Source organism: Bidens hawaiensis, unplaced genomic scaffold (genome assembly GCF_021521415.1).
Source record: "Bidens hawaiensis isolate Kalapana, Puna unplaced genomic scaffold, B.hawaiensis_p1.1 tig00004269_1, whole genome shotgun sequence".
Classification (NCBI taxonomy): Eukaryota; Viridiplantae; Streptophyta; class Magnoliopsida; order Asterales; family Asteraceae; genus Bidens; species Bidens hawaiensis.
The window spans coordinates 985,445-1,000,229 of record NW_027491256.1 but is presented as its reverse complement, the minus strand read 5'-3'; the positions used below and the strand labels follow the sequence as shown (position 1 = coordinate 1,000,229).

The 14,785-nt window shown below is 33.9% G+C and overlaps 1 protein-coding gene across 1 annotated transcript; it reads left to right on the top strand.

Moving 5' to 3' along the window:
- Positions 1–484: 484 nt before the first annotated feature.
- Positions 485–3,962, top strand: LOC143625947 (ras-related protein RABF1-like). Its single transcript, XM_077096158.1, has 8 exons — positions 485–529; positions 643–710; positions 2,080–2,163; positions 2,317–2,411; positions 2,503–2,608; positions 2,691–2,780; positions 3,557–3,643; positions 3,751–3,962. The coding sequence occupies exons 1-8, from the start codon at positions 505–507 to the stop codon at positions 3,787–3,789; spliced, it is 594 nt and encodes a 197-aa protein (XP_076952273.1). The 5' UTR covers positions 485–504; the 3' UTR covers positions 3,790–3,962.
- Positions 3,963–14,785: the final 10,823 nt, after the last annotated feature.

The following is a 14,785-nucleotide window of genomic DNA, read 5'->3' as shown; positions in this document are numbered from 1 at the left end:
CAACATTAGTGGGCACACAAAAAACACCTTTTTTTTAATTGTGTTTAAAACTACATTCACTATCTGAATGAGTCTTTCTTAGACGAGATTCCAATCGTCCATCCTAATTTTGACATTACATGTCTAACTCATCCAGAAACACCATTAATGAGAGAACCTATCATCGTGAAAAGTCCCTTTTGAATCATGTTTCAAATATAAGACCTAAAATTTTAAAATTTTAACCATCACTCCGTGTCATTTGACCATCGATTAACGCCCCTTTTCGAACATGTATAGCAACTCTATCCTAAAACTAAATATCATATAACTTAGGATTTTATGGTATGATTAAAATTAAAATATACCACAACTCTAAAAAGTATATAGAGATTAAAAAATCATCGTACAAAAACACAACCAAAAGTAAGGATCGTGAAAACAAGAAAGAAAAGACAATCAGCTGAGGAAAATACAAACATTTCTATAAACCAAATAAAACCGAATCGAATCGATCAAGCAAACATGGGTTGTTCCTCCTCCCTTCCAGGTATTCCTTAATTTAGGGTTTGGGTTTTACTCATTCGATCCACTCTTGAATTTGACTTCTAATTTCGATATCTTTTTATATTAATTTGTATTTTGTGGTTGAGTTTATTGCAGATAGGAGTGCGGGTCGGATAGGTGGACTTAACGCTGACTCTGCAGATGCCAAAAATCTACGTGTTAAGGTACTTGCTTTCTTACACTTTCATAATATAGTTAATAAACTATATATATATATATATATATATATATATTGTATGTATTCATTAAAAACTAGTGTTTACAACCATACATATGGCAAATGGGCATAATGCCTTATAAGTTTGATTAGGTTTGTTAATAGGCGTTCGTTCGTTCGATATCACGAGACTATGTCTGCCCAAGCCTGTGAAATAAGTTTACTAACAAAAAGCTGGAATTTATTACTCTCTTTAAATAACTTAGTTGTTTCATCATGGACCGTGTTGCAATGCTCTAATTCTTTCACAATCTCACGCAAACGGACCGGTTGGTGATTTTAGTGTGACAGAATGAGACCAAAGGGCTTTTAAGTTAAGTTAGGTGGTGTGAGTTTTATAAACTGAACTGAATTCTAGACACTACGCAAAGACTTGAAAGGTTGGTTAGCTTATATGGGAACGGTCTAGTCGTTGATCAGGGTAGGTGTTGATTACCATATTCACTGATGTGCATCAACATAAGCTTATTTAGGCTAACCACCAAGCTGATGACCATAACTGTATTAGTTCATAAATGAATGACACGATTATTTATTAACCGACATTCATGACTGTTATAAATGACAGTTTTTCAATGCTCGTGCTTAAATTTGGAAGTGTTATTTCTTGAATTATCCCAAAGGCAATAAAAATAAAGGATTTTTATCGAAAGTGCATTTGTACACGATTTAAAGAATTTATTCAGTATACTTATTGATCATCTTTGCCCTGAACTTTCTAATCCCTAACGCCCGTAATTCTTCATTGCCTATCTTATGATAGCATGATGAAGCTTAATGTGAAAAAAGTTATGATGCAGCTTTATGATTTATGTCCTTTGAGGTCGTTTCCTGGATAATCTTCTATATTCGAAGTTCGTGACTAACCTCTGTGTAAAATGGAAACCTTCCTAAAAAAAATACTAATTTCATTACCATTAAAATGACATTACATTTTGAACAGAGTTTAATTAACTAAATGGAAATAGTATGCTGCTTGCTGAAATAAGTCTTGTACCGAGATCTCTTACTATTTTAGCTGAATATTCAATAACTTATAGTCATGATCGCTTTAGATGATAACAGAAAAAGAAAATGGTTAAATGGGAATCATAGTAGGCATAATTCATTCACAGCTTGTGAAGTATGATGTTTTCCTAATATAACCTTGCATCAATGAATTGTCAGCAGTAATGCAGGATTAACTATAATATAATACGTGTAGCTTTAAATTAATATTTACTCCTTTCTACGGGGTATGTTTGTTTGCTCTTTTATTCAATGACTTTATCCACACTACGAATTTATCGACAACACTTTTTTTATTTAATTTACAGCTGGTGCTATTAGGCGACTCTGGTGTTGGAAAAAGCTGCATTGTTCTTCGCTTCGTCCGTGGTCAGTTCGATCCAACATCCAAGGTTGCTATAATATTATTCCTTTTCAGTTTTCACTTAAAAAAAATTAAGATTGATTATATAGTTTTTATATTATCTGCTACTTTATATAACAGGTAAAGCTTCTGCAGGCTACCGTGACTTTTATATTTACCACTTAGCTGATTATTATTTCAGGTGACAGTTGGAGCTTCATTCTTGTCACAGACAATAGCTTTACAAGACTCACCAACAGTTAAATTTGAAATTTGGGATACTGCTGGCCAAGAGAGGTAAAATTACAAGATTAAATATTTTTTTGTTACGGTCATATTATACTACTTTTAACATGATAAAACTTAACTTTCATTGTTTATTATGCAGATATGCAGCACTGGCCCCACTCTATTACCGAGGTGCATCTGTTGGAGTTGTTGTATATGATATAACTAATCCTCACTCATTTAATAAAGCTCAATATTGGGTCAAGGTTTATTTACTAATTTTTTTAATATTTGTTCATATATTAGTTGTTCTTTTAAATGCAATTATAAAATTATCATATTATATAGGAGTTACAAAAGCACGGAAGCCCTGATATTGTGTTGGCTTTAGTTGGTAACAAGGCTGATCTTCAAGATAATCGGGAGGTGTCGGTTCAAGTAAGAAACATGCTTTCTTTTCATGGATTATTTGAATTGAATGGGTCGATTCGAGCTTTGTTTTTATCTCTAATTGGTTATACGTATAAAATCATTGGTTTAAAAGGAAACATTCGTGTTGTTAGCTTAACTCTAACTTACTGAACAAGCGATTAAACACGGAGATTAAACATACTGAGCTTTTTGTTCGTGTCCGTTTGCTAAGAGAAATGAATGTTCTCTCAGTGTTTATGTTCGTTCGTCAATAGTATAAACGAACGGTTCACAAACGTAAATGAACATAAATGAACGAACATCAATTTGTTGTGACTAAAGTTAATAGAACTAGACTAAACTGTAACGGGCCTAAGAAATTTAAATGAATATATATACGAACGTAAACGTACAGAACTTAAACAAACCTAAACTAACGAACATAAGCGAACGAACAGACAAACGGATTTAAGTGAGCGAGTGTAAATGAACGAACCTAATGAACATTCAAGAACATAAATGAACAAATGGGACATGTGTTCATGTTCATTCGTTTAACTAAATGATCAGAATGAACGATTCACTAAACGTTTGGTTCGTTTGAAGGCCTAGGATACATGCCAAATTGGCTGGAATTCGTATAAATGTATCTTGAACACATAAAACCTTTTAAATCATTTTATTAAAAAAATAGATTATTATCACAATAGTGTAGTATTTGTAATCGTATTTGAACCTACTAATCATTATAAGAATGACCAAATTGCCCTTGTTTTACATTGTTGTGCTTGTTTTGTTCCAAGGATGGAAATGAATATGCAGAAAAGAATGGGATGTTCTTCATTGAAACATCTGCAAAGACAGCTGACAACATCAATCAGCTATTTGAGGTACTGAATTAACTTACGTATGTTTCTTGTTGAAACAAGTAAGCTTATTGATATTTGTCGTATTGACCAGTCTTATATATATATTTGACCTGAGCTTTTTTTCACAGGAAATTGCAAAGAGGTTGCCACGACCTTCTTCGTCATGATAACTTCAAAGCATGAAGTAAAAGTTGTTATTGTCGGTTGTGTTGTAATCAAGGGAAAGTGTGTTTGTGTATATTTGTGAGATGATGTTTGATGCTTTTGACATTATTAATGTTGATTTCGTGTCGCGGATAAGATCAATTACTAAACCGAGAAGGCATGTTTCACTCCCTTGGTGAGCTCGGTTAACTTGTAAAATATGCTTTATTAACTACATACGTCTTTGCTTGCCAATTTGAGCTACTTATCTATATTACATATAAAGATGGACACATTGGTAATTTTACAATTTCAAGATGCCACCTGTTCTCCTTTTCCGTTACCGATTATCATTCATAACATTAAGTAACATCTGTTATTCATTATTCCTTAAATTCAATTCGCGACCCTTCAATTGTTGCTCCCAACCGACCCTTTTCACCTGAATCCTTTTTTAATTGCTACAAAAACGTAGGCCTATTGACTTTGATTAAATTCTTATTGTTGAAGCGCTTATGTACCCACCGATATTGTTTTCCAAGTCGCATAGTGACAAATCAATGTTTTGAGTTAGTGCAAAGTAGATGGATTGGTGGTATTAATGGATTCCATATCCAATAGAGTTGTAAGTTTCTCGTGCTATTTCAATTTTGTGTTGCTTTGATATTTTTGTTGATTGTGGATATTATTATTATTATTATGACTGTGTACTTTATGATGATGAATTGAATCAAACAAGCTTCTTCCTTACAAGATTTGTTCTTTTTAGATTAGTGTTTCGATTTGGTAATTTTTATTAACATAGGAGACACTGTTGCAGTTCAAGTAAAACCTCTTTCATCTTGGACAAACATGATAGAGTTGTTTATAAATACAATATGGTCCGACACCTTAAAGGTATAACATATTTTGTCGTTTATAAATGTAATCGAAATGGCACAAAATATTACTATTTTTTACATATTTCAGCAAATACTCGAGCAAAATATAAAACCAGACCTACACTAAGAGTAGACACAAAAAAAGGGTCACAAGTTTGTCAGGTTTCTGTACTTTTCTTTATCGTTTTCCTACGGCATGTCAATTTAAGGTTTCTTTGGTGAGATTTTTAGTTCTACATTCTTTTGGTTTCTTGATCGGGTGAAACTGGGTCAGTTAGTTTCATCAAAAGTAAAAACCACTTCTGGTGTAACCAGTTTTAAAATTGGGCATCTCATATGTATGTTGTCTTGACAAAATTATCTTTCAAATTACATATTATTGGCTAATATTTTGAAACATCTTTTTGACAAACACAAATGCTCATATAAAAGGCGTCTATGCAACCAAGGAATAATTTAAAAATAAAAATGAAAACATACAAGCCTGAGCCAGGTCAGTTTGTGTTATCCATATTACTTAAAATAGGTTGATGAAAGATAAAATAAACTTGTAGTTCACAAATCAATGATCATAGCCTCATTGATTATTTTAGAGTCGACACATCGACCCGTTCGACTATGAACGGGTCAATGTTTTGCTATTGTTCCTTGTGTATTTTTATGGTACAATAGTTGATAATGATGTGGATTTTGTTATAGAGTCCAAAGTTAGTTATCTTCTACAAAATTTACAAATAATTTGACTCTTTAAAGTGAAACATGTTCATTTGTGACTTTAGAAATATAAGTTATACTTCTTTTTTTGTTGTGTTTTCCTAAATCTTGAAAAAATGAAAATATGATGATCCTATCTACTGTATTGAGACGCTGCTCAAAAAGTCAATATTATATGATTTAACATTCTGCTTGAGTATAAAGATGTTGCAAATATGTTTACCACATACATAATGTTATATTATTAGAATTCAAGTTTTTCTTAACATTCCTAAATACCTTGTATTTTTGTTATTTTTAATCTTTAAGTTATAAAGTTTATTTTCTTTTAAACTCATGTTGTGAATAAAATATTTTTTTGGAAGTATTGTTGTATTGTTAAACATGTGCTCATTATGTTGTTCACGATACTTGGTGCATATATAAAGGTCCATCCCAAGGCAAAAGTGAACAGAAGGTATTTAACCAGGGCTATAAATGAGTCGAGTTAAGCCGAGCTAGGCCCAACTCAAGTTGGCTCAAACTGATTATTATTAAAGAGCTGTGACACCGATCTCAGCCTCATCATTTTGGTGTCAAAAGGAAAATAAATTAGGGATGAAGAATTGGTAAGAAGTTAGAAATATACCTTCATTAATTTTCTTCTACCAATTTTTGTTTCAGGAGGTGGAGTAATAGAAATGTAACTGCGGGGCCGGGTTCGTTTACTATAAAGATAGGACTCACTTATAATATTTTAATGTTAATAGTTTCGCATTCTGAATTTTTGTTATGAAACATAATATTTAGTTTCTTACTCGTACTTGGAGGGCTTTCGGTTTTTAATTTCATAGTTTGGATATGTTTAAGTTGATACGTGTTCATCACTGGATTTAGACGTATCTATATTGACAAAATCAGAAACCAAAATAATCTCTTCGATTTTTTTTTTTGGTACTCTTTGTAAAGTTTATCTTGTGTGTGTGTGTGTATTGGTAGGACCTGCAACTCTCTTATGGCCAAATCTGTGCGGGGGCATTTTGGGCAAATATGTGTACGGACACCGTGGAAAATCCGCAAAAAGTTTGGACTTTAAGTTGATGAAAGAAACAAGTTTGCATATTTGTCTCTTTAGCTTTGTTAAAGGATTAGGGGCAATTTAGTAATTTGGTAAAAAATGTATAAATATATTAACTGTAGGAGTAAATCTGCACAGAAGGAAGGTTTTGATTTTAATTTCATTGTGGGGTCATTAGTCATCTCATTTTAGTATCTACAAGGTCACCAAAAGCAGAATCGATTTGTCGGTTTTGATAATTAATAATCACATGGCAGTTTAGGTAGCTTGTAAACGTGTCTGATGTGGCTTGTGAGTTTGATAACAACTCAGATTTTGCATTGCGGGTATAAGGTATTTTGGTTGTTTATGTCGTATTGAGTCTGAAACAATTACAAGTTTGAAACAACTTCTCCATTTGGATTGTAGACGACCCTCTGGTGTAACAAAAAAAAGTTGTTTTTCTAACTTTCTAGGCAAAACAATGTCCACTCGCATACCATGGTCTAACTAATGACTATGTTAAACAATCTTTTTAACATTATGCCGGTTTTGACTTTTTTTGGATTAAAGTTGATTTGAAGCAAGAGTTTACTTTTTGTGAAAATTCTTAAAATGACCCTTTTTAAGAGAGAGAGAGAGAGAGAGAGAGAGTGTGGAATATAGCCCTAAATTTTTACATATTCCTAAAATGGCCTATCAAATTTGGAATGAGCAGACGAGATTTGAAAAAATCCTTAGTCCAATAAAATTCTGACAAGTGTCAAAATCCGATGGATTTTTTAAAAATATTGGGAGATCAGTCCATATTTTCCATTAAAAGTTCTTCTTAAAATACAGTCTTTTCCGACGGTCTTTTAATGTTTCCAAAAAGGTCCCCTCAACTTCCAAAAACATGTTAAATTGTGCAATCAAATTCAGTCTTTCAAGACGCATTTAGGGTGAATTTGTACCAATAAGACCATAAATTTATAAATATTGAGGGACCCGTCCATATTTTTGGACTAAAATTTATTTTCCAAAGCTTTCTTCCCAGACGTATTATTTAAATTTCTTATCTAACCCCTACAAATTTAAAGACATGAAAAAATGTGTCATTTCATTGTGTTTTTTAAGACACTTACTTGATAAATTTGAACTAAGGGAATCATATTTTTGAAAAGATTGAAAAGATTGAGGTACACGTCCATATTCTTCACGAATCTTAATATTAAAAAGTTGTCTTGCCAAACGGTTTATTAAAGATTCTTATCTCGATCGTCCAAATTTTGAACTCATGGAAAAATGTGCATTACAAATTTGTCTTTCAAGACACGAATATTTAAAATTTGTACGAAGGAAACGAGTATGTAGGATATTCTTAATTGTCCGTCCATATTTACATTATATCTATCATCTTCCTCAATCCTCAATAATTCATTAACATATTTTCATCAAACTCTAATCTCGAATCAAATCATGAAGTTTAAAAGGGGTGATCAAGTGGAAGTTATTGGTATGGGTCCCGGGTTCGTTGGATCCTATTATGACGGCAACATAATCTCAACGTTTGGAAACGAGTACATTGTTCAGTTCCGCAAGTTGTATGAATGGAAAGATGATGAAGATAACTCATGTATATTATTTGGATGATCATGTCGAAATAGACGGAATCGCATAAAATATTGTCGGTGTAGACGGATTAGTAATAAATTTTGAAGGTGTGGACTAGATTTCAACACAGAGGAAATAAACTACTAACTCGTCTTCTTGATACAAATTCACCCTAAATGCATCTTGAAAGACTGAATTTGATTGCACAATTTCCCATGTTTTTGGAAGTTGAGGGGACCATTTAGGAAACATTAAAAGACCGTCGGAAAAGACTGTATTTTAAGAAGAACTTTTAATGGAAAATATGGACTAGTCCCCAATATTTTTAAAAAATCCGTCGGATTTTGACACCTGTCAGAATTTTATTGGCCTAAGGATTTTTCCAGATCTCGTCTCCTCAATCCAAATTTGACGGGCCATTTTAGGAATATTTTGAAATTTAGGGCTATTTTTCACACTCTCTCTCTTAAAAAGGGCCATTTTAAGAATTTTCTCTCACTTTTTTTGGTCAAAATGGACTAAAAGAGATATAACCTGGATGTTTGAGGTTTAGGTAACAAGCGGGCAGGGCAGTGACGGCGACAAGCAAATCCACGGTGACACATTCTTCTAAAGAACAATTGGCGGATTGTTTTGGTTTTGATATTTGTTTCTTTTTTTAATCTTTTATACATGTAGTCACAAACTTGAACCAAATGTACTTATTTCGTTTATTATTTTAGTATTACTTCCGGTGTACTTGCCGCAAAGTACGAGCTCTTCTGCTAGTCAAAATGAAACACGTAGCTTGAAGCTTGCATGTATCATTTTAAAAAAAAAATTCACTATTTTAGGTCATATAGTTGCTTATAGAAAAAAAAATAAAATAAAATAAAATAACATAACAAATGATGTTTTTATTTTCTTTAGTAAATCTTCATAAAGTAAAGTTAAAATACAAAGGACAACAAAATGAGAATGATGAGAAGAAATCCAGTCAATTGATATTAGATTTGAATGACTGAGATTAATTTAATAAATAAAAATTGATGAAAAGGGCATGAATGTAATAACTCATCTTTGTTGACTTTCTCTCTCCACATGCAAGGCACATGTCAATTCCCCAATCATTTTAAAATGTCCATAACTTTTTCATACGAAATTATTTTTAAAAAAATCACCACAATAATAAGCGTTTTTTTATCTTTAATATGAGTATCATATTGTTATATAAAAATAAATAAAAAATTAATGGGTTTTTTTAATTGTGTTTTTATGTTGTTCATTGTGTCATTGTGTAATATGTTGTTTTCATTGTGTTTTACGCAAGTCATTGTGTTATACGTATTCACCATTGTGTTTTACGTTTCAAGTTATTGTGTAACATGTATTAAGCATTGTGTTTTATGTATTAGATAAAAAGACATAATGGTGTGCGAAAAGACACAATGATGAAAAGAGACACAATGATAAGTGAAAAGACACAATGGTGTGCGAAAAGACACAATGACGAAAAAAGACACAATGGTGTGCGAAAAGACATAATGATGGCCGAAAAAAAGACACAATGACGAAAAAAGACACAATGATAAGCGAAAATACACAATGACGAAAAAAGACACAATGGTGTGCGAAAAGACACAATGGTGTGCGAAAAGACACAATGATAAGCGAAAAGACATAATGGTGTGCGAAAAGACACAATGACGAAAAAAGACACAATGAAAAGCGAAAAGACACAATGGTGTGCGGAAAGACACAATGATGAAAAAAGACACAATGGTGTGCGAAAAAAGACACAATGATAAGCGAAAAGACACAATGACGAAAAAAGACATAATGGTGTGCGAAAAGACACAATGACGGAAAAAGACACAATGATAAGCGAAAAGACACAATGGTGTGCGAAAATACACAATGACGTGATTTTTGTTTTAAATTTTATATAACAAAAATCATACTCATATTAAAGATAAAAAAACACATGTTATTATGGTGATATATATTTTTTTTAAATATCATACGAAAAAGTTATAAACGTTCTAAAATGTTTAGGGTATTAACATGTGTCTTGCATGTGAAGAGAGAAAATGTGTACAATTACCTCTATACCCTTTTTCTTTTGGTCCTCACTTGACATATGTCAATTATTTATGGCTTCTCACACTTCTCATTTTTGTTACCATTTGTAGAATAACTTGACCCATCTTCATAATATTGTATATTAATTTATTAATAGGACTACTTTTTACGTGTTTACTTATGACTATTGATGTTTTTATTTTATGTATTTATCGTACTAAATTTTAATGTTACTATTAATAGTTTAGGTGAACTTATTTAATTGTCTGATAGTACGTGGGACGAAAATAATGTTTGTATAAAACTTTTTAAGTACGATTACTAATAATAAAATCGAATCTATAATTTATATAAACGAAACCTTTAAAAACTCTTTGGTTGCTTTATACATTTTCTAAAGACACTAGATTATTTTATTTGTAAATTGAGGTTTCTTATGTATTTGATACGAATTCACGGATATGGGTTTCGCCAAACACATATCGCTCTTAAACGGGTAATAACATTTCATTAAATTAAAAATTAATCTCACCAAATATTTGATATAAAAATCCTATAAAATAGGATATACTAAAAGTTAATATCTTATTATAAAAAAATATTTATAATTAAGGAACAATTTTATATTAATAAAATAAGCGGGTCATGGGTTTCACAAAACTCAAAGAGCCTTTAAATTAGATTATAACATCTCATTATTTATAAAGCTCTTTCATCATCGAATCTTAAATATATTATTAACTTTCTTAGCATAAATAAAATTAAAATTAAAAAAATATATAAATATATTAAAAGAAACCATTTGTTGTACAATTAAATTGGTTGTGGCTCAATGGTAGAACATTCACTTTACTAGTGAGAGGTAGGGGGTTCAAACCTCACTACCACCAATTTATATGGGAGATATGAGGGATGACTATGGCTTGCCATGGTTCGAGTCCTGATCTCACCCAGTTTTACCGGCTACTCGCTGTCGTGCCATTTGGCGGGCGTGGGAGTCGGGTTTTATCCGGTGAATCCCTCAATAGGTGGACCGCTAGGGGCTTCGTCCGTCCGGACTAGTGGCCGGCTCGGGCTACCTTTAGCCAATGACGGCCGCGTACAGAGTACCCGACGTTACTTAGTTGGTCGTTCAAAAAAAAAAAAAAAGAATTATTTTAATACAGAAAGTAAGTTGGAAAGGCTATCATCATTGTAATAGACGTATGACTTCAATATATAAATATGTATACTGTACTATAGTATTTGGCCAGATTTCAGTACAATTTGTAACACTCGTTTTTTTTTTAAATATCTAAAAACTATTTTGCCATTTTTCACATCGAATTGAAGGCAAACGAGCAACAAATTTTCGCTAGCCAATTCTGAATAGCAAAACAAAGTCGTTAAAAAATTACATTACTAGATTTGTGATCACAACATAGCTATTCATCACCCTTTGAACACGACTAAGTAGGTTTACATGTTCATACGCAAGCAGTGTTATAAAACACGTGAAGCGCTAGTCAGACTGTAGGGTAAGGACTAACGATTAATATGGAGTAATTGAATTGAAATTTATAGGTATTTTTTAAAATATACTTATATATTCCAAATTTTATATATGAAATCTTCAATTTTGACTGATTTTGACCAACTAATGATTAATCAGTAACAGGTCGGTGGGATAGCAACTAGCGATTAATCGGGGATTAATCGACGCATTGTTGAGATTTTTACAACAATGGGCGCAAGGAAACCGAAAGTATCAAACACAAAATGTATGATCAGATATTGGTTGTCAAGATACAATTTCACATGTTTGGTAACTATGCCTAAAGCAGGCTTTAACGCGGCCTGAACCATCATGATAACACTACTCCGCAAGCCCACAAGAGGGGAAACCCATGTTTGATCTACACATGTGTGTTCCCTCTCATCCACCTAAATACCAAAATGTTAGCTAGTCCAAGTGTTTACCTTCCTTCCGAGGGGTCGCTAAAAAATTCTCAAGTTCTTCTGTCTTAACAAAAATCTTGGACCACCTGAATATGTCAAAAAGAGCATCCCTAACCAAATTGTGTCAGTACTTAAACCCCATGAGCTCTCTACTATGTAGTGTATGCTACCCCAAAGAGTCAAAGCATGCTTTGTGACAAACATGGCATATCTCATCAACCGAAAATAGAGAAACCACCGGCCACACCCTGTTTCCCCTTTGTTCATGGTCATCATCAAAACATTACCATCAACATTAAAAAAATCATCAACATCACCGGAGAAACCTTTTCGGGATAAATATGATGTTTCAGCAAGTTAGATCTGAAAACATTTTTTTAAGGAATAAACTTGGTTTTTGATTGGTACAAGAGTGTGTAACAGTCCGACGATGCATTTTCTTAGATTTCAATCGATTGTTGAACCAAGTGGCTACATGTGGCGTTGATTTGCAAACTATTGTGTAACAAAACGATAACCGGTGGTTCCAGGTGATGCCGATTTGCAGGTGGTGCCGCTTAGTAATTGGATTTTGTATCTTAGATTTGCGGTTGCTTTTTTTGTTTCTTTCAGGGTTGTGAGTTATACTCTATGATTAATTGTTGAATTCCAAGTGCAAAGGTCTGTGTAACATCATGAAAGTTTCGGGTTCAAAACGACAAGTTTCCTAAGTTAAGGGATCAAAACTGTCAAAATCCAAACCTTAGGGTTTAAATTGAAAATTCTGTTTTCCTGACCCATCGCGATAGGCGATGGATCAGAAGACAAGACCCATCGCGAATCGTGATGGGTTGTCTGACAACGAGACGCGTGGCTTGCCACGTGGCCACACGTTCGCCACGTGTCCCGCCACGTTGTAAGGCCCCGTTACCGGTAGCCCTACTTTCGTGTTGGATTTACTCATAAACGCAGTTCTAAATATCAGAGTTAATTAAAACATTCGCGGAACATTAAAAACTTTCATAAAGTATTTCGTAACAATCCAAAACTTGTCTTAAACAAACAACTTGTCTTTCAAAAACAAAGTAATTAAAACATATCACGTCTTGAGCCTTCTAATGCCAGCCTCTTATTCAATGCCACGTGTCTCCTCAAGCGAGCTGCCTCATCCTACTCACCTGCGTGCATACTAAAAGTCAGCTACGTTGATTGAGTTCTAGTTAATCATAAATTATACAATACACTCAAACTTATATTCTTTCATTCATACTTTCATACTTTCTTTTATACTAAGTTACTTTCATATCTTACGTTATAAAGAGCATTACGCCCTACATTCCTCGAGTATTATTAGGGCTCGGTACCCTCCTTCCTCGAGTAGTATTAGGGCTCTATTCCCTCTTCGTTACCATACAACCATACATCATACCTCGAGTATTATTAGGGCTCGGTACCCTTTTCGTAACCATACAACCATCCTTTCCTTCTTTTATTAACTTTATCACGTTCATACACATAAGCATACATATCATACTTACCTTATATATAGCGTTACAACCTGACAGTACGTGCAATATCCGAAGATCGTTCACGTACCATCAAGCAATCATTCATACATTTCACATTATTCACATAAGGCATACACTTATCTCTTAGGATAAGCGTATTAACAAACATATTGAGTATGCACACAGCCCCGAAAACATAACACATAAATGGGGCTAGAACTCACCTGAACACGGTTACGTTCACCGTTAATTGTTATTCCCGTCTTGAGCTGTGCATGACTAACTGTATAACAATACACGTATCAATCATCTATCGGTATATATATCGTGTTTCTAGTTCAATTATAACCCACAACGAACAGGGGTCCGGGGGCAGCGCCCCTGGCAGCGGGGTTCTAGGGGCGACAGCCCCTAGCAGGGTCTAAGGGGCAGAGCCCCTGGCTGGGGTCGAGCTAACCCTAGGAAGCTTTGTATATCAGTCAGATTATGTGGAGTCTTCCAATTTGTTATCGCTTCAATCTTAGCTGGGTCCACGGTAATCTCTTCAGGATTGATCACGTGACCTAGAAATTGCACTTCTCACAACCAGAACGCGCATTTCGAAAACTTAGCGTACAACTTCTCTTTCTTCAGAACTTCCAATACCTCTCTCAAATTCTCAGCATGATCAGTCTCGTTCTTTGAATAAATCAGTATGTCATCGATGAAGACGATAACTGACTTATCCAACATCGGCCGACACACCCTATTCATCATGTCCATAAATGCTGCAGGAGCATTCGTTAGACCGAATGACATTACGAGGAACTCTTAGTGTCCATACCGCGTTAGAAACGCTGTTTTAGGGATGTCTGCCTCTTTCACCTTTAGCTGGTGATAGCCTGATCTGAGATCTATTTGTGAGAACCAGCTTGAACCTTGCAGTTGGTCAAACAGATCATCAATCCTTGGCAAAGGATATCTATTCTTTACCTTAAGCTTATTTAACTCGCGATAGTCTATGCACATTCTCATACTCCCATCCTTTTTCTTCACAAACAAAACCGGTGCGCCCCACGGAGAAACACTCGGTCTGATAAAACCCTTGTCGAGAAGTTCTTGCAGTTGGGACATCAATTCTTTCATCTCGGACGGTGCTAGACGATAAGGCGCTTTCGAGACAGGTTGGGCTCCTGGTACTAAATCTATCTGAAATTCTATCTCTCGCTCTGGTGGCAACCACGGAAGATCCTCAGGGAATACTTCTGGGTAGTCGCGCACAATAGGAATATCTTTCATTTCTTTCGTCTCGTCCGTAGCATTGACATTA

Excerpts from the sequence above, each read along its gene's own strand:
- LOC143625947 (XM_077096158.1), top strand. The coding sequence starts at position 505 with ATGGGTTGTTCCTCCTCCCTTCCAG. Across the intron at positions 530-642 it reads TTGTTCCTCCTCCCTTCCAG|ATAGGAGTGCGGGTCGGATA; the intron begins GTATTCCTTAAT and ends AGTTTATTGCAG. Across the intron at positions 2,164-2,316 it reads AGTTCGATCCAACATCCAAG|GTGACAGTTGGAGCTTCATT; the intron begins GTTGCTATAATA and ends TTATTATTTCAG.